This window comes from Canis lupus, chromosome 21, assembly GCF_003254725.2.
Source record: "Canis lupus dingo isolate Sandy chromosome 21, ASM325472v2, whole genome shotgun sequence".
Taxonomy (NCBI): Eukaryota; Metazoa; Chordata; class Mammalia; order Carnivora; family Canidae; genus Canis; species Canis lupus.
In genome coordinates, this window is record NC_064263.1 from 11,938,056 (window position 1) to 11,962,113 (window position 24,058).

The window sequence follows — 24,058 nt, forward strand, 5'->3', positions numbered from 1 at the left end:
TGTGTTATTTCTGTAGCATCCCAACCACAAATATATATTGGCTAAAGGAATACATTAAACAGAAACACACAAAGTCTTTGGTTCAGAAAATTGAGTTTTAATTTTTTTTCTTTATTAGTGATTGACATTGGGTACATTACGTAGAATGTCTAGAACTCAGTTTCTTCCTTTGTAAAATGGGAAGAATTATGGTATCAATTTTAAGACTGCTAGGATAGGGGATCCCTGGGTGGCTCAGCGGTTAGTGCCTGCCTTTGGCCCAGGGCGTGATCCTGGAGACCCAGGATCAAGTCCCACGTTGGGTTCCCTGCAGGGAGCCTGCTTGTGTCTCTGCCCCCCCCCCCTCTATGTCTATCATGAATAAATAAATAAAATCTTTCAAAAAAAAAAAAGACTGCTAGGATAATAAGATGATATGTATATAAAAACTGGCACATGGCAAGTCTGGATAAATGCCTGCCATTATTATCACTTAAAATAATCTGACTAGTTATTGACATTGTCTTTCGGGGCTTCCCGGAGCTTTAGGAGAGGAGGCGGCTAAAAGCCAAGGATGCCGGCTGCGGTTTCAGCCCAGGTGGTCCCCGTGTATGGCCGCTGACAGCTGCGCAGGTGGGGCGGCGCCCGCCAGTTCTCCCCCGCGGCAGCGCAGCCCGATTAGCGTTAGCGCCGCGCTGGGGAAGAGGCTGGCGCAGGGTCAAATGACTTATCCAGGGTCGTTCCCCTCCAAACCCCAGAGCTCAGGGAAGCAAGCCCCGGTGACGGTCTCCCCAGCGGTCCGGGCGGCGCGGGCTGCGGGCGGGCGGGGGCTCGGGACCCGGGGTCACCTGCCGCCCGCGGTGGCCCGCGCTTTGCCCACGCAGTTGTCGCGCACGCAAACAGGGAGAGCAGAGCCCGCGCCTCACCGCTTGGTGTTGAGGCTCACAGGCGCGGGGGGCTCTTTGGGAACCGTCAGGTGCAGCACGAATGAGCTTTGCAGCAGGCGTTGGGCCGCGAGCCCCCGCCTCGCGGGCCCGGGCCGCTCGGGTCTCCGCCCTGCGGGGCGGCGCGGGGAGGGACCGAGGGAGGGAGGACGAGCCCCGGGGCGCCGGTCGGCGCGTCCCTCGGCGGCGGGAGGAGTTCCGCCCCCGGCCCGGCCCGGCCCGCCCCGTCCCCGCCCCGCGCCCGCGCCCGCGCCCGCCACTCGGTGCGCCCAGGCCCCGGCTGCGCTCCCGGTCGGCTCGGCACGCGGGCGGCCCGCCAGGATGCAGGCCCCGCACAAGGAGCACCTGTACAAGCTGCTGGTGATCGGCGACCTGGGCGTGGGCAAGACCAGCATCATCAAGCGCTACGTGCACCAGAACTTCTCCTCGCACTACCGGGCCACCATCGGCGTGGACTTCGCGCTCAAGGTGCTGCACTGGGACCCGGAGACGGTGGTGCGCCTGCAGCTCTGGGACATCGCAGGTGAGCGCCCGCGGACGGCCGGGCCGGGGCCTCGCGGCGGCTCTGCGGGCCCGGGGCAGGGCGCGCGGGCCAGGCTTTCCTGGTGGCTCGGGAACTTGCTTCCACAACAAAACCAAAGTTTCCCTGCGCGACTTCCAGCGCAGCCCTTCCCCGGCGCGTTGGGGCAGCGGCCGCGGCTGGCCCTCCCTCCCACACCCTCCCCTGGGGTCTCTCGCCCCGGCGCCCCCCGCCCCCCGGGCCCCAGCGGGAGCCCATCTGCAGTTCTCGGTCTCCAGCTCTTGTTCCGGACTTGGGCGACGCCGCCGGTGACGCGGCCCTTCGTGTCCCAACGGCCACGGCCACCGGAGGCGGGGGGGGGGGGGGAGCCCCTGGGCGGGTTAAGGGCTGCAGCCAGGAGAGCGCCAGGCTAGAGGGATCTGCCCTCCAGCTGTTTTTCATCGCTCACTTTGCTCCGGCTCATGCCGCCCCGTCCACTCTTCAGTCAAGCGAGTTGGAGGCTCTCAGCTTTGAGGAGCCAAGAAGGGTCCTTGTATGTAGGTGTTGGGGGCAAAGTATTATTTCTCGGTCTCTCTCGAGATCCCTGTGGTCTATGAAAAGGAGCCTGTGCACATGCCTTAGGGTCACTTTTGGCAAAGAGTCGATGACATTAGCCCTAAGGTTTCTTGATTTGTCCTTAAAGTTTCCACTGGGAGATCTGGGAAATGAGAAGCTTCTTTAGAATGTCTGAAACCAGAATTTGTCTCCAGAGGTAGGCGGGGGAGTTGGGCAAATGTGAGTCTACGGCAAGAGTGAGTCCTTGCTCGGACTGAAGCTGTTTGCAACCCCTGCCTGTTAGGCCCCTCCGTACAGATCCTGGCTCTGCCACTCACTAACCTGCTCACTGGCTTCAGACAAGTGGCTTCAGCTCACTTGCATCCCTGTTGAGTGGAAGGGGGTTGGGCAGCTCAGGAATATTCCTGCTCTGAGGTTGCAAGATCCTCTGGGATTCCTGTTTTGTGGTCTGTGGTACCAGGAACCTTTGTAAGTGCTGCATGCAAACCGGCCACTTCTCTTTCAGAAAATAGGGTCATTTTTAGCTGGTGTGTTTGCCTGGAAACACTTTATCACGGCTTGAAGCAAGAACAAATGTGGAAAATTTCTGAAAGGGCATTTCTGTTTTTGAGGGCCCCAGTTGCCTCTTTAATCATGAGCTGCTAAGTCTTATGATACAACTTTTGACATGTGAACAGATTCACGCACTTGGCCTCATCTTCGGCAGCTCTAGTAGCACAGGGGTTATCAGAGACCGGAAGATGTCATCGGCCACTATCTGATTGGGCTTTTCATCTGGAAAAGCCACTGTGAGGCTCTGCACTGGGTTGATGCATGTTTTAGCGTCTGAGACAGAATTCTTCTGGCTGCACTGATGTATGTATCCAGGACTGAAGCTTAGAATTAGCTTACTGTTTCAAAGGCCATGTAGCTGTCATGTAGACCTTTGGGTCAAATGCAAATAAGGATGTGACCTCAGGCATGTTAGAGAATGTTCATGTGTCTCATGTCCTCACCTAACAGGGAGGATAGAAAGGTATAGTAATTAAGAGCCTAAATTCCAGGAACACCTGGGTGGCTCAGCGGTTGAGCGTTTGCCTTTGGTTCGGGGCGTGATCCGGAGTTCTGGGATCAAGTCCCACATCGGGCTCCCTGCATGGAGCCTGCTTCTCTCTCTCTCTGTCTCTCATGAATAAATAAATAAAATCTTAAAAAAAAGAAAGAGCCTGAATTCCAGAGTTGAACTATTTTCGACTGAATCCTTGTTTTACCCCACACATCCTGGGCGATTTTAGGCAAGTTCCTTAACCTCCTGATCTTGGTTACCTTATCTATAAATTAGGGAGAACGCTTCCTCCCAGTAAATGAGAAGTGAGCAGCCAGCTAAAGGTGGTGCTCCCTACTATCAAGGAGAACTGCAAGGATTATTGTTAAACTAACATATATAACTGGTAGGCAAGAGGGCCATGATATACATGTGCAAAGTCATAATAAATGATGATTCCTATATTACACACATAATCTGTCCCTGAATACCCAGCACCATTTTTCAACTTTATCCATATTACAACATGCTGTCATGAGCAGTTTAAGTCCTAAGTCTAGAAATGCCTCCTGGGTGGTTCAGTCCATTCAGTGTCTGCCTTTGGCTCAGGTCGGGATCCCCAGGTCCTGGGATTGAGCCCTGTGTCCAGCTGCCTGCTCAGTGGGGAGTCTGCTTCTCCCTCTCCCTCTGTGCTTCCCCTCTCTCTCTTTCTCTAATAAATAAATAAAATCTTAAGAAAAAAAGAAATGCCTCCTGAGCCAGGTTCTGGATTGAACGAAGTTGCTGTGAAGGCTCTAGTGACAGAAGTCTGTGTAAATAAGAAATCTGAGGAGCCTTGGAAAGTCAGTTGTACGGGTACAAGGTATGTAGCATTTCAGTAGGGGAACTTCTTTTTCCCAGAACTCTGAAGTTCAGTGGGAACCTGTCTTTGGCAGCCTACAGCCCAGAGACCCCGTGAGCTGAGTTAGAAGCAGGGCATCGGGCGCCGCTCGTTGTGGGAAAGCAGGGCCCTTTTGGGAAAGGATGATTGGGGCGTCGCGGTGACATAGAGAGCCCTGTGAGGAGTGAATTCATATGAAATCCAGCGTCAAGGGCCCATTCAGACTCTAGTCAGCTAAGTGTACCTTACAGCACCTGCACATCAGCCTGTCTGTCCAAACATGGGAATGCTTCGCTCTCTCCTTTGGCTCAACTCTGGGGTGTGTGTGGAAAGAAGAGGTGAGGCTAAAAGATAACTGGTTGGGCTTCACTTTGAGATGATTGGGAATGTGGATGAGATGAAGAGGATGGCTCTGTCTTGATAGAATATCTTCTCTTTTTTTTAGGTATTATTTATTTATTCACAAGAGAGACGCAGAGAGAGGCAGAAACATAGGCAGAGGGAGAAGCAGGCTCGATCCCAGAACCCCAGGATCATGACCTGAACCAAAGGCAGATAGATGCTCAACCACTGAGCCACCCAGGTGCACCCTTGATAGAATATCAGATCCATCTGCTATAGAGCATATCTTTGCCCATTAGATCGTTTTTTAAATTTTATTTATTTATTTATTTATTTATTTATTTATTTATTTATTTATGAGAGACACACAGAGAAAGAGAGAGAGAGGCAGAGACACAGGCAGAGGGAGAAGCAGGCTCCATGCAGGGAGCCTGATGTGAGACTCGATCCCGGGTCTCCAGGATCAGGCCCTGGGCTGAAGGCAGCGCTAAACTGCTGAGCCACCCGGGCTGCTCTGCTCATTAGATTTTTGATATTCATTTGATTCAATGCCAAGTCAGGGCCTATTTGTCCAACTAAATTACTTGATAAATCTCAAGTAGCCACTTCAACTGGCCAGTCTGTTCCTGAAAGACTCCAAAAAAAAAAAAAAAATACCTCTCAGGGGGTGCCTGGCTGGCTTAGCCTGTAGAGAATGAGACTCTTGATTTCTGGATCACGAGTTCGAGCCTCACATTGGGCATAGAGATTACTTAATAAAAAAAATTATATATTTTTTAATACCTCTCAGGGCTTGTGAAGTAGGCCTGAAAACCAATATGGTAAATTCCATAAACCTCACAGGGAATGGCAATCACCCTGAATCCCAAAGATTCCATCATAGAGGAGCAGCTGGGTCAGCTCAGGGTTCCAAGGCTCTTGATGGCATCAAGAGAAATTAAGTCACTTTGCCTGAGGTCACCTAATAAGTGGAAGAGCTGGATTAATAGAATTTTGTGTGATTTGGAATCAAGCCATGCTCTTCAAGACCATAGGCCTGTGAGTGCCTCAGGCACAGTCGGCCCACTGGGGCTATACCCTCCTCTTCTTTAAAGCTGCTACTTCTTTAGATTTACTAAAGGTTATCCTTGGCTTCTCCTTCCTATTTCTAACATGTTTTTGGATATTAATCAGAACGACTGTGCGGACAGTGGGAAGAAATAGAATGAAAATCTATTTCTGAAAATTTGACTCTAAGTTATAGGGTTTTTAAAATAGATGTATCAGGAAAAAAGTAAAAGAAAAGGTTCCCCTTTCAGACTCTCCTTTTCTATTCCTCTCCAAATCTAATACTATAATTATTCCATTAGCATTTTCAAAGAGAACTATACAATTTTGTCTAGAATTCTCGATGTGCTTTGGGACCCTAGCTGCAGGAATTAGGTCAGTCATAGTAATAGTAGCTAACATTTCTCAAGCATTTATTCTTACAGTTGTCCATACATATTTAATTTTTAATTCCCCAGTAAAATAGCTGGTTAAGTGGTACTGCTGGAATTTAAAATTTGGCTGTGGAATTCAGTACCAGTTTCCTAACAGCTTTGCTCTACTTCTCACGATTTAAAAATAAAATACTTTTGGGGTGCCTGGGTGGCTCTATTGATTGAGCATCTGACTCTTGATTTCGGCTCAGATCATCTCATTGGGCTCTGAGCTGGGTGTGGAATCTGCTTGAGTTTCTCTCTTTCCCTCTTCCACTCTTGCTCTCTCTCTCTCTCTCTCTCTCTCAAATAAACAAATCTTGAAAAAAAAAACTTTAAAAATAAAAAAAAAAGTAAAATGCCTTAGATATATTCGAAATTATTTTTAAAATATACTACTTGGCGTTGGGCAGGCCGTGAGAGCTTGCTGAACCTCAGTTCCCTCATCTATGAACTGGCTCCTGATTCATTTTCCTGCGATGTCACGTATTTGTATTATGTAGTCTCCCGTGGTTGCTGTCAGCTCTGATATGTCTTGAGTGTGCCCAGGTAGCATGCCGCAGCTTATTCCACCTTCTTCCCTTGCCAGCTTTGGGACTGATGCAAGCCACTTAAACTTCTTTGCCTTGGTTTCCTGTCTGTAAACAGGGGACTGTAGCAGAACCTGCTCCTTAGTGTTGTTAAAAGAATGAAATGAGGTAATTCACGTGGAGCTGTGCCTGACACATAATAAATGCTGAATAAATGTTAGCTATTACTCTTATTCTTAATCGCCATTTCAAACTACCTTCACATACAATTTCCTTCTTGATCTGCCCAATACGGCTAAGGATATAGATGGATCAGGTGGTATGAAATCTATTTGGGGCCCCCGGGTGGCTCAGTGGTTGAGTGTCTGCCTTCAGCTCAGGGTGTGGTCCTGGAGTCCCAGGATTGAGTCCCGTATCAGGCTGCTTCTCCCTCTGCCTATGTCTCTGCCTCTCTCTCTGTTTCTCATGAATAAATAAAATCTTGAAAAAAAATCTATTTCATAATAGGAAAGAACAAGAATCAGAGAGGTAAGGGACTTGCCCAGGGTTGTAGGAGTTAGCAAGTGGCAGAGGAGGAAAAGTGGCTGAAGAAAAATAATTCCCTCAGGGCACGCATGTGTGCTAACTTTCCCTGACTGAACTCTGTGACAAACATTGGAGGACATTGACTGTCCCACAGGCCAACTGGTGGGGAGGTGGCCTGGGCCTAGCGTCAAGCCAGTGGCCAGGAGGTTCATCTGGATCACAGTGCTGTGTTGTTTCAGAGTTTATAAAATGTTCTTACACCTCGTGAAATTCAACGGGGGGAAGCTTTTGGACTTGACTATCTCTTCGGTGTCTATTTCTAAAAGACTGTAACTCTCCAAGGTGTTTTAGAAGAAGGGTCTTAAATGTTAATAGATCTAGAAATGTAGAGGGAGCTAAATTTGGCAACCACACATCAAGCCAAAAATAAATAAGTAAATAAATAAATAAAAATGCATGTCAAGTCTGGGCCACTCTCTTCTGGGCAGTTTATTGCCTTGTTTCTAGCCTGGCTAATTATAGATTTTCTAAATACCATGTGGACTAACGTGGTCTGTGCTTAGAGGTAAGCAGTATGTACACTGAGCAAGATGGGGAGCTTTTCTTTTCTTTTCTTAAGATTTTGTCTATTTATTCATGAGAGACACAGAGAGAGAGAGAGACAGAGACACAGGCAGAGGGAGAAGCAGGCTCCATGCAGGGAGCCCGATGCGGGACTCGATCCCAGGACCCCAGGATCATGATCTGAGCCAAAGGCAGACGCTTAACCACTGAGCCACCCAGGTGTCCCTAGAGGACTAGTTCTGACAAGAGAGCACATAGCAGTCTGCACAAGGAGTGCTAAGTCATTTGAGAGAAAGAAGGGATGAGGAGGAAGAGCTCTAATGTGTGCGTCTGGGTTCTTTAGCACAGATGGTAGGAAGTGGCACAGTGTGTATGAATGTGTTAGAGACGTTCTAGGTGAGAGGAAGACAAAAGTGGATAAAAAATCGAATAAGACCTGATTCCTGACCTCAAGAAATTCACAGTTCAGTGGGCACGATGGCACCAAAGCAAATCACTATAATAGTGAATGAACTGTATTGAAATAGGCCACTTGAAAATATTCTGGTGGTGCAGAGGGGGTCCAGCCTGCACCACATATGTCTGCTTTTTGAGCTTAAAACTGAGCAGCTTGGATAAAGCCTCTGACTCCTAGGGTATTTCTAGTGCTCTTACCCAGCACCGGTTACTCCCTGAGGGTGATTTCAGGGCCATGCAACCTGGGGCTTTCTTCAATTCTGTCTCTTTCTCTTGAGGATCTTACACATTCCCATGGCTTTAAATTCCATGCAGACAACTCCAAAAATGTGCATGTGACCTTGACTTCCCACGATCTTCAGACCTACCATTTGGTCTTCCTGCTGAGCATCTCCTTCATGATATCTCACTTATATTGCAAGATCAATATATCATAAGAAAGTGGCATAAAAAACCCAAAGATTGTTGGTTTTTCTCTATTGGTGAAGTAATATATGCTCAATGTATCAAAATTGGAAAGTAGGAAACAATAACAACAACAAACGAGTACAGAGAACAGCCACAATAACCCTTCCTAATGATAAGTAGTAAAGGATGCTATTGTAAGTCTAAACTAGGCATCCTTCCCCACTCGCTGGACTTGGTATACACCTTTCCTGTAGTCACATGGACTTAGAGCCTCTGCCATCTTTTCTTCTTTGACCCTCCAAGTCAGATAGTGATTATGCTTCTCCTGCCACTGCTCTAGACCAAGCACAGCAGTATTATTACTTCCCTGTTCTTCTGTAATAGCCACCTGGCTAGTTCTAGTCTCTTCTTTCTTCAGTTGTTATGTGTACCTGGGTCAAATTCATCTTTCCAGAAATTGTCTTGGTGGCCTTCCCATTGCTTATAGATTATGTATGTCATGAAAAGAGGAATTAAAACACTAGAGATGGGACGCCTGGGTGGCTCAGCGGTTGAGCATCTGCCTTCGGCTCAGGGCGTGATCCTGGAGTCCCAAGATCGAGTCCCACATCGGGCTCCCCGCATAGAGCCTGCTTCTCCCTCTGTCTGTGTCTCTGCTTCTCTCTCTGTGTCTCTCATGAATAAATAAATAAAATCTTAAAAAAAAAAAAACACTAGAGATGAGGTGATAGGAGGGCTGATGGCTAGAAAGAGGACAGATTTCAGGTCATAGAGCCATTGAGGGAGGAGTTGGGTTCTTCGCTAGTAGAAGCGAGTGGTGCCCTTGAGTCCTGACTAGATCAAAAGAAAACCCAGGATCCATTTCACTGTGGCTTATTGTCATGAATACAGTTATTCGCATTGAGGGTTGAAGTGGTACTTAAATATTTTTTTTGTTTTATTTTGCTGAATTTTATTGAAAAGGTCATTTTAAAATTTGAGGATTTGAGAAGTGTAAGATTTTGCCTGGGAAAGTTTACTCATTCACTTGATAAGCAGAGGGATTTAGGGTAAACAAAATGGATCAATTTTTGCACTTATGGAATCTGATAATCTAGTGGGACATAAAATATTTAAAACAGAAAGATAATTATTTAATCTCTGTTTTGATGAGTGCTCTGAAGGGGAATTGTCAGATACTGAAAGGAAGTCAAAACAGGACACCTACCCTAGCTGTGAGGAGACATGGGATGGACAGCAATAATCTGACATAGCTACAGGTTACAAGGTGTGAGAAGGGGGTGGTGAATGTGCAGTTTACAAACCATGAGAGGACACATATGTTAAGCTAGAGGTTAAAAGTGATGATCCGTTACATTTATCAGTTTGTAAAGGCAACTTTTGCAATTTAAACACCACAGTGATTCTGGCAAATAGGTCTTATTAATTCCAATTTTGGAGGTGAGGAAACTGGGCCAAGCCTAAGTAAAGCATGGTGCCTGGTGTGTAGTGGTCGCTCAGTGAAAGTGGTTTGATACTGGAGTCATCACTCACCTGAAAAGTTTTTGAGAATGGTTGCTTAGACTTAGGCTTAGACTTTTTCTCCCTCTTCTGATGATTTACTCTGTGGAATCCTGCAAAGCTTTCAAGTCATTAAGAACTGCCCTGCCCCCATCCCCCTGTTTTTCTTTCTTTCTCTTGATTCTTTTTTTTTTTTTTTTTTTAAAGATTTTGTTTATTCATAAGAGGCGCAGAGGGAGAAGCAGGCTCCCTTATGGGGAGCCTGATGTGGGACTCGATCCCAGGACCCCAGGATCATGACCTGAGCCAAAGGCAGATGCTCAACCACTGAGCCACCCAGGTGCCCCTCTTTCTTTCTCTTGATTCTGAGATGGAAACTGCCAGGAGGATATGCTGGCCCTGCTGCTCCTAGGGTGAAAATCATGTTTATTCCACCAACGGATGACACTCATCTTCCAGGTTGATGTACCAGCGTAGCGTCTGACTTGGCAAGGCCAAGACTATGACTGTAGCCTGGGTTTGAAATCATTGAGTTCGACTATTTTTTTTTTCCAGCTGTTTGAAAATTTAATTAAGAAACTATGTGATTTTAAGTTACTCTTTGAAAAACACTCAGGTTTTAACCTCCCATTCCCCATTCCTTTTAGTTTCTTACAGGTAGATATTAATCAAATTCTATCTCTTCTGTCTTGAAAACTCACTCTGTCTCATCCCTCTATGAGTGGCCATGTCTTCTTCACGATGCATCAGGACTACTGTAGCAGCTTCCTAATACCGACCCTTCCTCAAGCTTTCCCCCACGTTGATTTGTAATCCACAGAGGTGAGACTTTTGAACATGGCCTCATTCTCCTTTTTGGCATTCTTCAGTGGATCCCCATTACTTTCAGAATTAGAGGCTAAACTTTACCATGAAATTGAGGTCACTCATTCCAGTCCCATTTTACATACCTCTGACTCTTGACCATTCCACACATCTTACTATGGCTTCAATTCACCTACCTCACCCTCTGTGTTATGGCTCATATGGTTGTCAGTGGCTAAATACACTTTCTTCTTTTCACTTAGATGACTCCTATGGATTCTTGGTCACTCAACCCGTCTCACCTCTTTTAAGAAATGTCTGTTGAGCCCGTGTGCCCATGGGAGGCACTGTTTCTCTGTTCCCATAATAGCCATGCTTTTCGTGGATTTGAAGCCTTCTACTACTTCTCTGGAATGTCTTTTTCTTCCAATCTATAACCCCAATTCTAACATAGTCCTTGGTAATCAGCAGGTCCTCAGTGAGTGTTCATTCAGAAGTTTTCTAGTCAACTATCCATCATTGCTTCAATTCCAAGATATATCATTGATCTAAAAATTTCTCCAGTAAAACAAAAAAAATAGAGCTTCATAATTTTATGAATATTAATGTATTACAAGTGCATACATTGTAAAATTGATAAATATGGTAGTCACTTTTCTTACATTGGCATTCTGTCTCATTTTTTCACCATAAAAATTGGGGAGCCACCCTAAAGACCATTCTTAAAAGCTGCACTTCATCATTTAACCAAGTCTTCGTAATTTGGAATGAAGTGTCATTCATCTGGAGGTCAAATGGCAAAGCTATCTTTATGATTTTTTGATACATTAGATGGAGTAATAATTTTGAAGGGTAATTTTCACAGAGTTAAGATCTTGAGAGCTCATTAAACCAAGCTCTGCACTGAAAGGGAAAAGGGAGGGGGTTTGTATTAGCTTCTCAGGCTTTTAGAGCTAGTTAATGGTAGAACTGGAACAAGAGTACAGGCATCTCTGGTTTACTAATGATGAGATTTGAAGAATTGATTTTTTAAACACTAGATGTTTTGATATAGTCTTAAGCACTGAGACAGACAATAATTGAATTTAGTGGGCACCCAGTCCTATGGAAATTCATGCAATGAAGAAGAGAAGATGAAGAGACTGGGAACATCCAGAGACATCCATGGTCTGGCTCAAATAACATTTGTAATATTTTCCTCTGCTCTCCATTATGAGGCTAAGAATCTGGCCTTTTTTTTTTTTTTTTTTTTTGCCTCCTAGTTCACACCCCAAGTTCACTGCCTCTGAGACTTTGTTCCTGCTCTTCCTGCTGGTTCACATGCCCTTCCCTTTGTTTCCACATATCCAAATCCTATCAAATGTTTGAGATCTACCTGGAAGGGCAACTCTTCTATAAAGACTTCTATAATTCTCTCATTCTTCTTCCCTTGAATTGCATGCAACCTTTTTTTTTCTCTCTCCCTGTAGCACTTCTTCCTTCAGCCGTGTATTAAGAGTTATTTCCTAGCTTCCCAGATATGCCTGGTGTGGCTTAGCTGGCCTTGCCATAAGTTGTGACATAGTTTAATTAAATGACTGTGGAGTCAGCAAAGAGGTAGAGAAGGAGAAAGCATTATACAGGGGAGAACCAAACAAGGGAAACCAAGTTAATAGTTTCAAATATCTGAGAGAAATCAGAATTATTTCTTTGTGCTGAGTCCCTACTTTTCGTAGTCTCTGTTAGCCTGATACATTATTTAACCTGTCTTCCTCATCAGCCTTACACAAAACTGCTCTCTCAAGAAAAGGAATGAAAAACTTTGCTTCTTATGGAGCTCCTCAGCCTAATGGGGACAAAGGAAATATCCATTGTCGAACGGGTCCACACAATTTGGAATCCAACTTCTAGGGCAAAATTTAAAGTAAATTGACAAGTTATTTGTCAATTTCCCTACAATGTAATGTGTTATTAATAGCCATCATTATTGAGTGTCAGGCATGATACTGTGTGTTTTTATGTATCATTTCACTTATTGCTCACAATGAGCAGATCCGGCGGGTCCTGTTACTAGCCCCATCACAGAGCCGAGAGAACTATGCTTAGATGAGTTAGAAAACACATAGGCAAGGACAAAAAACATGTAAAACTTTTCAAAAATCATACAGGTCATGAGGGATACTGCTGGGTAGGAACAGATTTGTTGGCTATTTTCTGACTACTCCATTTCTACTGTTTCCTGAGTGTGATACAGCAGTGCAGTCATTTTCACATTCCTGAGATTAAGTTGAATTTAGAAGATACACACTATATATTTTAAAGGAATAATTTATAATTTTTAGAATCTTTATATTTTTGGATAGAGCTAAGAATTAAATGAGCTGAATTCTTTGCACATATCACTGCTGAGACCAGAGGGTTGGCTTGGCTTAATAACAACTTTTTTTTTTTTTTAAGATTTTATGTATTTATTTGAAAAAGAGAGCATGAGTGGAGAGGGGATATGGGGTGGGAGAAGAAAGGAAGATGGGGAAGCAGACTCCCTGCTGAGCAGGGAACCCTTCATGGGTCTGGATCCCAGGACCCTGAAATCATGACCTTAGCTGAAAGCAGACGCTTAACCGACTGAGCCACCCAGGTGCCCCAACAGCCATTTGAATATACTCCTTCTAGGCAGAAAAACCACAGTGACTATGGGGCGCAAGTCTCTAGTTTGAAAATTAAAGGTAAGAATAGTTTTGACGCTTGATGGTATTGGAATAAAAATTAAGTCTTGTGTAGGATAGAGGGGGAGGTATATGTGTGTATGTGCATGTGAGTTTTAAACTTAAAGAAAACAGCACTCTAGACTCTAGAGGCTAGAGCAGAGGTACTCAGACTTCTTAGGTGTCAAAGTAATTTTTTCATGGTGCCTCTAGGTCAATAGGATTAACAGGCCAAGTTCTATGTAGTCAGTAGTTAGCACCAAACAATTCAATAAGTATTTTGTTCTAACAACTTAGTAGCCATTTGAAAAAAAATTGAAACACAAGTTTAAAATTTTTTCATTACATTTTTAATAATTTTAATTATTTACTATTGGCATATATGTGCCTTTGGGCCATGGGACAACATCACAAAATTTTGAGTCAGAATAGACATCAACACTCTCATTTCCTGTTTCACGTGACTCTTGCTTTTTTTTTTTTTTTGTAAAGACTTTATTTGACAGAGAGAGAGAGAGCACAAGCAGGGGGAGTGGCAGATAGAAGGAGAGGGAGAAGCAGGCTCTCCATGGAGCAGGGACCCTAACGTAAGGCTGGATCCCAGGATCCTGGGATCGTGACCTGAGCCGAAGTCAGACCCTTAACCGACTCAGCCACCCAGGCCCTTGAGTCTTGGTTTTTTTATCACCTAAACTGTGAAAACTCTAGTTTCGAAAAGATAAGATCACATCAGAAGGAATATAGCAGATCTAATGAGCTGTCTCAAGCTAGAAGTTCCTGAGATCAAGTTCCTTGATGGAGCTTGAGTACTGCTGTGTCTGGCTTGAGATTTTAAAATATCCTGTTTATCCTGTTGCACCCCTGTGGGTTCACTGACACACCCTAGAGCAACCTGGTACATGTTTCGGGAATTAGGGCTCTAGAGGAATCTGGAAATTCTTTAAGTGAAACCCTTAGAGTCTAGTCATAAATTTGTAAAAGTGTTATAACTCGTGAATTTTTTACTGTCTTGTGAGTTACTTATAAAAGTATCTTTGAAGGTAACTTAGAGGTGATGTCAAATGTTAAGTAATTCAAACGTACCTTTTTATGAATACATTTGAGCTTCTTGTTCAGTGGATATATTTTTAGGTTATTTGTTAGGCATTTGTTTAATTTGTTTAGGTGACAACATGGAATGCTGGTTTTTTTGTTTTTGTTTTTGTTTTTGTTTTTTTCTCAATTTGTGCCAACCTCTCTTCTGTGACTTGGTTTCATTTCCTCCCACTATCCAGTATTGGACATTACATTATTCTCTATTCAAGTGAGTTATTTCATCTAATCTGAGTAGTGTTGGACCTCAGTCAAAATAAATTCTGACCAAAAAATCTGGGATAGTGGGGTACTAATTGTCTCTCTCTCTTTCTGTTTCTCTCTCTCCCTGCCCCCACAACAGCCTGAAATTTAAATATAGAATTTAATTAGAATATTCTGTTATTATTTTAAAAATAGGTCACTACAAATCATTCACCCTTCCTTTCCATAATGTTATTGTTTATTGACACCTGAAAAATCAATTGTTACTTTTTATGTCATCTTACTCTCACACACTTTGGCTTCATTCGACATACCCTATCTAGCTATGAACTGAGGGAACTAAAGAAGTTGTGGAAAGAGCTTGAGTGGTTCTGAACAGGGCGGGAGGGCAGATTATTTTTTTCAAGGTGAATCTTAAGAATGAGTGGGAGTTTAGTAGGCATAGATAACAAATGAGTTGGATGAGAGATCTTGCTTTCTTCAGTTCACTGTTCTCCCCACTGGGGTTCCCCCCTCACTAATAAGAAATTAGTGTTAGTTGTTGCTTCATTATGTAAAGAGTCCTTGTATTATAGTCCCCTTCTATCACACAGGTTTGTTGTGAATGTAGTAGCCTATGAGCCTCTCAGAGGGTGTGTGCTGTGGAGACATAGGGAACAGCATTGAGTAATTCAACAGTGGGCTCAAGGTGTCTCTGTGCAATCAGGGACATAGGCTGCAGAGATGTGCAGCATATAAAAAGCCATGCAAGATGGGGGGGGGGGTGGTGCTGCATAAATGGGCAAACAAGTGACACAGTCAGTGCTAGGTGAGTACAATGGAGGAAAGAGTTAAGAGTGGGGTCAAGTTAGTCAGAAAGCTCCAAGAAGTAGGCCTTGGTACAACCTTGAAGAATAGTTAGGGTTTAGTTAGGTAGAGGGGAAGGGAATGGATCTGTTCCAGCAGGAGTGAAGGGTACCCTGGAGTGAGTGTGAATGAAAGCAAGAAGAGAAATTTAGAGGAAAGCCAGGCAAGGCATGGTTTCAGGCACGAGGATCCTCAGTCTGAGGATTAGCCTTTAACTTGTAGATCAAGGTATGCAACTTTGAAAATCCCATAGGAGCCCAGAGGGTAACGTACATGAACTCTTTTGTCTACCTGACAAACTCTTACTCATCTTTTGATGAGTTTCTCCCTGAAAAATCTGTTCCCAGTTTAGGACCACTCAAGCTACTGCTCCTTGTTTTCCTAGGAAGTGGGAACACAGCTTCCCCATAATCCTGGATCACGTTTTGTTTCTCTACAAAACTCCACTTATAGCTAAGTGAATAAGCTGGAACAAGCCCAGTGTGTTAAAGAGTATTTTGATGCAAAAATAAACAAACATGGGATCCTAGGTAACCATTTGGAAGAGGCTTATAGTAAGAAAAACAGATCAGTAGCAACAACTTTAAAATAAAATTATATCAATTTCATTAAATTCTAAATATTTTGTTAGAGTTATTTTTATAAAATGGATGCAATTATACACATTTAAATTTAAGACAGTGTTTTTGTGGTATATGACAATGCAAAAGGAATAGCATCTGAGCAAATTATCTTTCCTTTAAAATTGGGTGTTTGGTACTAGTTAGCTCAAATAAAATAAACTAGCTTCTAGACATCACTCTTATTATGTGAACTTGGTAGTTCTATATGCTCTGAGTTTTCAAGAAATTCCAATATCTGTCTTATTAGAGATCTTCCTATTTTTAAAAAGATATATTTATTTATTTGAGAGAGAGAGAGAGAATGAGAGAGAACACACCAGTGTGGGGAGGGGCAGAGGAAGAGAATCTCAAGTAGACTGACTCCCCATTGAGCTTAGAATCTGATGCAGCATTTATCCCATAACCCATAAAATCATGACCTGAGTTGAAACCAAGAGCTGGAGGTTTAACTGACTGAGCCACTCAGACATGCCTAGAGATATTCCAATTTATGACTGTTGGAAAATAGGTCAAATTGCCTTAATTTTGTGTGGGTCATAGAACATGTTAGCAGCCCAACCACCAGTTTGTGGCATCTGCTGTTAGTGTGGTGGCTCTCTGAATGTGTTTAATTATGGAAATGATAGGATGAAAATAGAGCTTTGGAAGGTGAATTTGGCAGAGGCATATAGAAATTAAAGTACCAGTTAGCTCTCCAGACCTGACCATCCTTTGGAACTTCAGCATTATATACACAACTGCCTACTCAACATATCAGCCTAATAGATGTCTCAAACTTAATGTATCAGAGTCCTGATCTACTTCCACAAAACCTGCACCTCCAAAGTCTTCTTTAAAAAAAAAGATTTTATTTATTTATTCATGAGAGACACAGAAAGAGACAGGGGTAGAGACATAGGCAGAGAGAGAAGCAGGCTCCATGCAGGAAGCCTGATGTGGGACTCGATCCTGGGACTCCAGGATCACACCCTGAGTCAAAGGCAGGTGCTAAACTGCTGAACCACCCAGATGTCCCCCCAAAGTCTTCTCTATCTTAGCTACTAGCAACTCTGTACTTTTGATTTTTTTAAGCCAAAAGTTCTGGAGTCCTGCTGGAATCATCTCATATTCAACGTCTCTCCTCTATTATCTTGATTACCAGTTATATCCAGAAAGCAACCAATCTTCACCACCTTTCACCATCACCATGTTGGTCTATATCATTGTTTCTTGCCTGGATTATTGTCTCCCCACTTCCAACCTTGACTCCTATAGGTCATTCCTTAATGCGACAACCATAGTATCCATTTAGTCCTGCCCCTGATCATGTTTCTAATCTGCTCACAGTCCTTCACTGCTTTCCTCTCTCATGCAGAATAAAAGGCAACCTTCATATAATGGCCTGAAATTAGCTCCCCTCTGGACCTTGAGGTCCGCCTGCCTCAATATATACTCTTCCTCTTGCTCTATCCTCTCCAACAGAGACTCCTTGATCTTCTCTAAACACTTAACCGACACATTTGTGCCTCAGAGTCTTTGTTGATGTTGTTCTGTCGAAAACACTCTTCTCCTAAATATCCATATGGCTTTCTCCTTTACTTCTTTTTGGTCTTTACTTAAGGGACACTTTTTCTGTGGGCCTTCATCATCCATCCTGCTTAATTTTGCCTTCACCCCCACATACCATATTCTCCTTTCCTACTTTATTTTTCTTCCTAACACTTAACCAGCTAGTGTAGCGTTATGTGTACCTTACCAACTTTTTATCTCTTGCTGTTAGAATGTAAGATTCATTAGAACAAGGCCCTTTAATTCTGTTTTCTAGTTGCTAGAATAGAGCCTGAAAAATAATAAGGATTCAAAACTTTGTTCTTCAGTGAATGGATGGGATGAGATGAGGCGATCCTCCCTAGAGTGGTGATGATGAAGGCAAGAGACATGGCAGAGGGTGACTCTTAACATCTTGTTAAGCCTGCATGTATCTGCTGGGAAAGGGGGGGAGAATCAGGGGCTATCCTTTCACTCAGTGAGGCCTTATTGAGCACTCACTGTATACTAACTGCTCAAGATACTTGTCATGGGGGCTGCTGAAAGGTGGTTCTGGCTAGGGGGAGCTTGTAATTTTGTGAGCGAAGATTACACATGGCTAATGCCAGTATGTCAGCATAGGTGATTTGGAAAAAAAAAAAAAGTGATGGTTTGATGTGTTTCTGCTGCTTGCTTGGTGGGGCAAAGTAGGGAAGAGAGAAGATGAATGAGTTTCAAAACGATGGCCAGAGGGTCAGATGGGCTCTTAAAAACTGGAGGAAACCTATTCACGAGGATGTCCTCCAAACTCTGAGTCTAGTCTGTGGGTTTCCCTGAGTCTTCAAAACTAGTTAAGCTATTTTAAGTTCAGTGTCCATTTGGCCATCACAGTCATTAGATAGATTTGTTTTCTTCTAGATTCCTGTCCAAAGTCCATATATACTTTTGGATTCATCTTCCTGCCTTTCATACTATTATTTCCAAGATATAAAGAGAGTATCTTGGTAGTACTCTTAACTCTCTGGATTATGCCGTGACCCAAAACATATGTTATTTTGAATAGAGTAAATTGATTCCAAGAGATTATTTTTTAAGAGGATGAGAATGATTACAAAAACATAACGTTCCAGTGTCAAACTTGTTACAACAGATATGCACATAACCCTTTCAGAATGTTAATTTTCTCCACTATTGATTATTTACTGGAAATGAGAGTATAACATAGAGTGAGTGTATTAGTACATAGCACTAGTTCGTGAATACATGATGATGTTGTATTTTAGAGGAAGAAAGAACTTTAATTTCAGTTTATTTCTACAATAGTACCTTGAGTTTTTATTCTATCATACAAGTAGAGAAGAGGCCTCAGATTCGCAACATTAAAATATGATCAAGGCACCTGGGTGGCTCAGTCAGTTAAGCATCTGACTCTTGATTTTGGCTCAGGTCATGATCACAGGGTTGTGAAGCCTAAGATATTCTGTCTCCCTCTCCCTTTGCCTCTCCACCAACCCCTGCTCACATTCTCTATCTTTAATATATATATTTTTTCAATTTGCTCTTTAGGATTTTACAGTACCATGGTGGAGATATATAGATAATATAGCATGACAAATATGAATAACGTAGGATAAAGAAGATGCTGTGGGAAAAGGAGTTATTAGTTTCAGCTGGGGGGCCAGGGAAAGTTGCACCAATATAATGACATTTCAGGGCACAATTGCAGTTTGCAAAGGATTTCATGGAGCAGAGTAGGAGGAAAGATGGAGAAGGAATTCAGGCTTTGGGAACAGAGGTATGAAAAGGCAAGAAAATCCAGTGAGTACTGTAGAATGTGTTTTAGGAAGAATAAGTAATCCAGTGAGGCTTGGCTGTGGGGTATGTTGGAGGAAGTGACAGAGGGGTTTGGAAAGGTGATTGGAGCCAAAATCTCCTTACGTGCAGTGTTAATAAAGGTGTCTGTTTTTAAGCGTGTAAGAGTCAGTAAGGGCTAAAGCAGTAGAGCGCACTGTTAATGCTTACATTTTGAAAGTGAATTCTCCTAGAAATAGAGTTTTAAGACTTCACCTAGGGAGTGCTTAAAAACAGATTCCTGGGCCCCACAGAAAACTAGCACAGTAAAAATCTCTGAAGAGCAGGGCCCAGGAATGGGTATTCTAGAAATACCTAAGGTGATTTTTCTTTTTGGCTTTATTGAGGTATGATTGGCATATAACATATACATTTAAGCTGTACAACATGATGGCTTGATATTCTTATATATTTCAAAAGTGATTATCACAATAGAATGAATATCTCTATCACCTTACATAATTACTGTTTTTTGGTATGTGGTGAGAACATTTAGGAACTACTCTCTTAGCAACTTGCAAGTATATAATACAATATTACTAACTATAATCACCATACTGCACATTAGATCCCCAGAACTTATTTATCTTAGAACTGGAAGTTTATACCCTTTGGCTAACATCTCCCTGTATTTCTTTCTCCCAGTCCCGGCAACCACCTTTCTACTTTATGTTTCTACAAGTATGTTTTTGTTGTTGTTGTTGTTCTGTTTTTTTAAGAGAGAGCACCTGAGCGGTGGGGAGGAGGCAGGGAGGGGCAGAAGGAGAGGGAGAGAGAGAATCCCAAGCGGGCTCCATGCCCAGCATGGAGCCCAGTGCGGGACTCGATCTCATGACATGAACTGAAATCAAGAGTCAGACGCTTAACGGACTGAGCCAACTAGGTGTCCCTACAAGTTTGGCTTTTTTGGATTCCACATATAAGGGAGATCATACAGTATTTTTTCTCTCTGACTTATTTCATCTAATACAATGCTCTCATTCCTTTTGTCCATGTTGTCGCAAAAGTCAGGATTTCCTTCCTTTCCATAGCTGATACTATTCCACTGTATGTATATGACATGTTTTCTTTATTCATTCCTCCACTGATGGACACTTAGGAGGTTTCTAAGTCTCAGTCCTTACGAACAATGCTGCAGTGAACATGGAGTGCAGACAGCTCTTGAAGGTAATGATTTCATTTCCTTCCAATGTATGCCCATCTGGTGATCTCTTATGAGAATTTCTGAACACCTGTGTTTATATTTATATTTATTTTAAGGGAGAGCAGGGGTAATGGAGCTGAGATGCTGGGAGTCTCAGTTAGGGAGCTATCAGGGCTCCCAGTGAGGGCCTGAATGGGAGCAGTGGCAGTGCTGATGGTGGGGGAGGGCCAATCACAACCTGCTTCTAAAACAGAAACATTGGTAGGATGTTGGAGACCCGTTAGGCAGCGGGGTGAAGAAAGAGTCAGAAGGTGACATAAAGGTACTAGGGGGGCAATATTACTAGTGATGTCGAGAACTGGAGGGAACACTGGGTAGTAGCAGGTGGAGAGCTGGATGCCTGCATCTGAGGAGGTTGATGGGAGAGGTGGCCAGAGGCAGTAATGAATTTCATTTCAGGTATCTTATCTACTCCCTATTTTACCAATGACGAAAATTGAGGCTCAGAATGATAAAATGACTCATCTGAGCTCACAGAGCTAGTAGGTTAGTGGTAGAGTGGTAAGAGAATGTGCCCAGTCTAACAGAAAACCCAACTCACTTCCTTCTGTTGTTTCTATGTCTATGTAGAAGATTCCCAGCTTGGTTATGCCCACTGAGAACATCTATAGAGTACTAATTACCAAGTGAAAATACCATTAAATACACATTATAGCTGTATTGCTTGTGTATATTTTTAACTGAGTCTGTGAAACCAAATGGACCATTTAAGGCTATTGGGGCAGAGGGCCAAGCGTTGATTTACTAGGAATATTTTAACTCTAGATGCAGAAAGCAGAAAGGGAACTTAGAGGTCAGCCAGAACAAATTCATTTTACAGGTGAGAAAACAGTTTCAAAAAGAGAAATGCATTTGTCTAAGGCTGCACTTGTAACCAATGATTAAAATGAAGACCCATGTCTTCTGACCATTCGATTTATTGCCTTCTGCAGCAAGATTGTCCAAATTATTACAGCAGCCATTGTATTAACTTTTGTGATTCAGTTCATTGCTTTGTCATTTAACTTTCCTGGAAGCTGACACTGAATCATGAGTCACATCGACATGGCCATGGATGTATGTGTAGAGCCTAAGAGAAATGGGAACCTACATGATGAATCAGATCATTTTTGGTGCAGGCATTCAGTATGACACTTCCTAGTATAGAAGTTCCTTAAGGGCAAAAGATATGTATTTGCAGCACAAAATACGGAGCCTGGACCTATTAGCTATTCAGTAAATGTGTGTTGAATGAGTGATATAGCCCCACTGGGAATTTTTGAACTATATTTTTGTTTGTTTGTTTGTTTCTGTTTTTGTTTTTGTTTGTCTTAATTACCTGTGATAAATTCATTAGGTCTCTACAATGCCCATATGTAGGCATTCATGGAAAGTCACCTGGTTCTCATTCTTTAATAAGAAACAACAGAGAGACTATCAGCTGACAAAGGAAGGATAAAATGTGAGCTCTGGAAATGCCCTTGTCTGAATGTGACCTCCTGCCAGAACACTGGAAATACAGACTTTTCAAGTCGGCAGGCCCAGTAACCTCAATATACTTTTTTCTCTTTGTTTCTGATCTGGCACACTTGCCCTCACAAACTCAAACACACACAGAGGCATACACACAAACACACAGATGTCCTTTTTGAATTCCTCCAGAGGTGTTAAGCCGATATATTGCTTTTTTGCTTAGTCTTAAAAATGACCCTTTGCCATATATTTGAACTGTAAAGGTCTTCCTTCTTGAAGATATCCTTATTCTACTATGAAAACCTCTGGACAAGCAGATTATTGAATAACCCATGACTTTGCTTTTCATCTGATTAGTTCTCTGCAAGGGATCATAAGACAACTGTACAAAGCCTAGAGGCCTTCAGAGTCCTGAATGATCACAGAAGGCTTTTTTCTCCCGTCTTCCCGAAATGTCATGGCCATCCTGAGCAGTATCAAAGGGGATCACTGTTTGTATTAGGAACTAAAAAAAGAAAGTAAAAGAAATTTAAAATTCATTTGGGAGAAATGAAAGTTCATCTGCGGGTTGTGTGTCATATGAAGAGCATTATACCACTTTCTTTCATTGGCTAGACAATTGTGGAGGAGTACAAAGAAAGGCTTCTATGGTAAATCCCGTGTAAGAGATGTTTTAGGATCATCATGTGCTGGCCCTTACAGGATGCTCTTCTCTCCAGTGATACATGCATGGGCACACGGCTCACCCGCTAGGGCAGAACCTTGATCTGCATCCATTTTTACTAAGTGCTCGTGGATCATGTCCTCCAAATCTGTAATGCTCATGCCCATGTGAATCTAAGAACCTGCCAAACTATTTGTTAATGTGAATAAAAACTCAGCATCACAACACGTTGTGCTCAAAGTTAAGTGTGAAGTGTTCTTAGAGCTGTTGACCTGGATATTCTTAGATACCTGCCAGTTTTGGCATTTTATTCTTTTTTGCAACAAATTGGCTTATTAAATACACACCTTGCTTTGTTTTAATTTATATAACTTTCTAAGACTCTTACCATAAATAAATGACCAAATCAGAAGAAAAGGCCTTTGTCTTGTCCTATACTTCTGGAGTTTTGGGTTAAAAAGAAATAAACCCCGCCTTCATTAGCTCCTGTCTTCAGCTACTATTAGTGGCTAGAGTTACAAGCAATAGGATTCATTTCATCAGCCGAAATCCCAGTAATTTTTTTGTCATAAACTCTGCTCTGGAACTCTGATTTCATATTGTCTTTCTTAATTTTTAACATGCTGGAGAAAGGCAGGGAAATCTCAAGGGCCAGTTAGTTCTAAGGTCCCGTGCTGGGCGCTTTCCATATGTTGATTCATTTCATCCACACCACAGTCCTGTGAGGTACACATTCTTGCTGCCATTTTGCAGATGAGGAAGGCTAACCTTAGAGTGTTTAACAAACTGGCCAACATTTACTTAAAAAATGAAGAATCAGAGCAAAAGTGATTCTGATTGGTCTGAATAAGACCAATGCCTGCCTACCTAAATCTTTCCTTCCTTCCTTCCTCTCTCTCTTTCTGTTTCTCTCTTTTTCTCTGTCAGAAGACTTTTCTTATTCAATAGATTGTAGAGTACTTAAGGGTAGAGGCCATCTAGTTTATTGTTGTATTCCAAGCAGGTAGTCCAGAAACTGGCATCAATGTAAATATCTGTTTTCTGTTCAGTTGAGTTGAGTGTGACCCTCTTGGTATGTAAGCCTGGAGGAGAGATAGTCAAAGACTAATGGTTTAGTAGTTGAGAGTATTCAATGTTGGCAAATGACTATGGGCTCTGGATTCACGAAGTTCAGATTTGCATTCCAGCTCCAAAGCTCATCATCTGTATACTTTGAACAAGTTATTTAGCCTCTTGAGGTCCAACTTTTTCACTGTAAAATGGAGATAGTAATTCTACCTTTATAATTACTTATGAAAACTGCATTTTTGATGGTTATTAAATATAAATAAATGCCAACCAACACTACCCTTAATTGGAATTGACTGTGGGCACTTTTTAACATATTGCATAATTTAGGTATGTTTGTTATGTTTATAATTTATAATCTATCACTCCACTA

General features: G+C 42.7%; 1 protein-coding gene across 1 annotated transcript in view; it reads left to right on the forward strand.

The window, feature by feature from the left end:
• The first annotated feature begins 1,168 nt into the window (after nucleotides 1-1,168).
• RAB38 (RAB38, member RAS oncogene family) overlaps nucleotides 1,169-24,058 on the forward strand; it is a 55,456-nt gene continuing 32,566 nt past the window's right edge. The window contains exon 1 of the mRNA XM_025419359.3: nucleotides 1,169-1,446. Coding sequence (XP_025275144.1) covers nucleotides 1,245-1,446 — 202 coding nt within the window. The 5' untranslated portion in view covers nucleotides 1,169-1,244. The remainder of the gene's footprint in view (nucleotides 1,447-24,058) is intronic.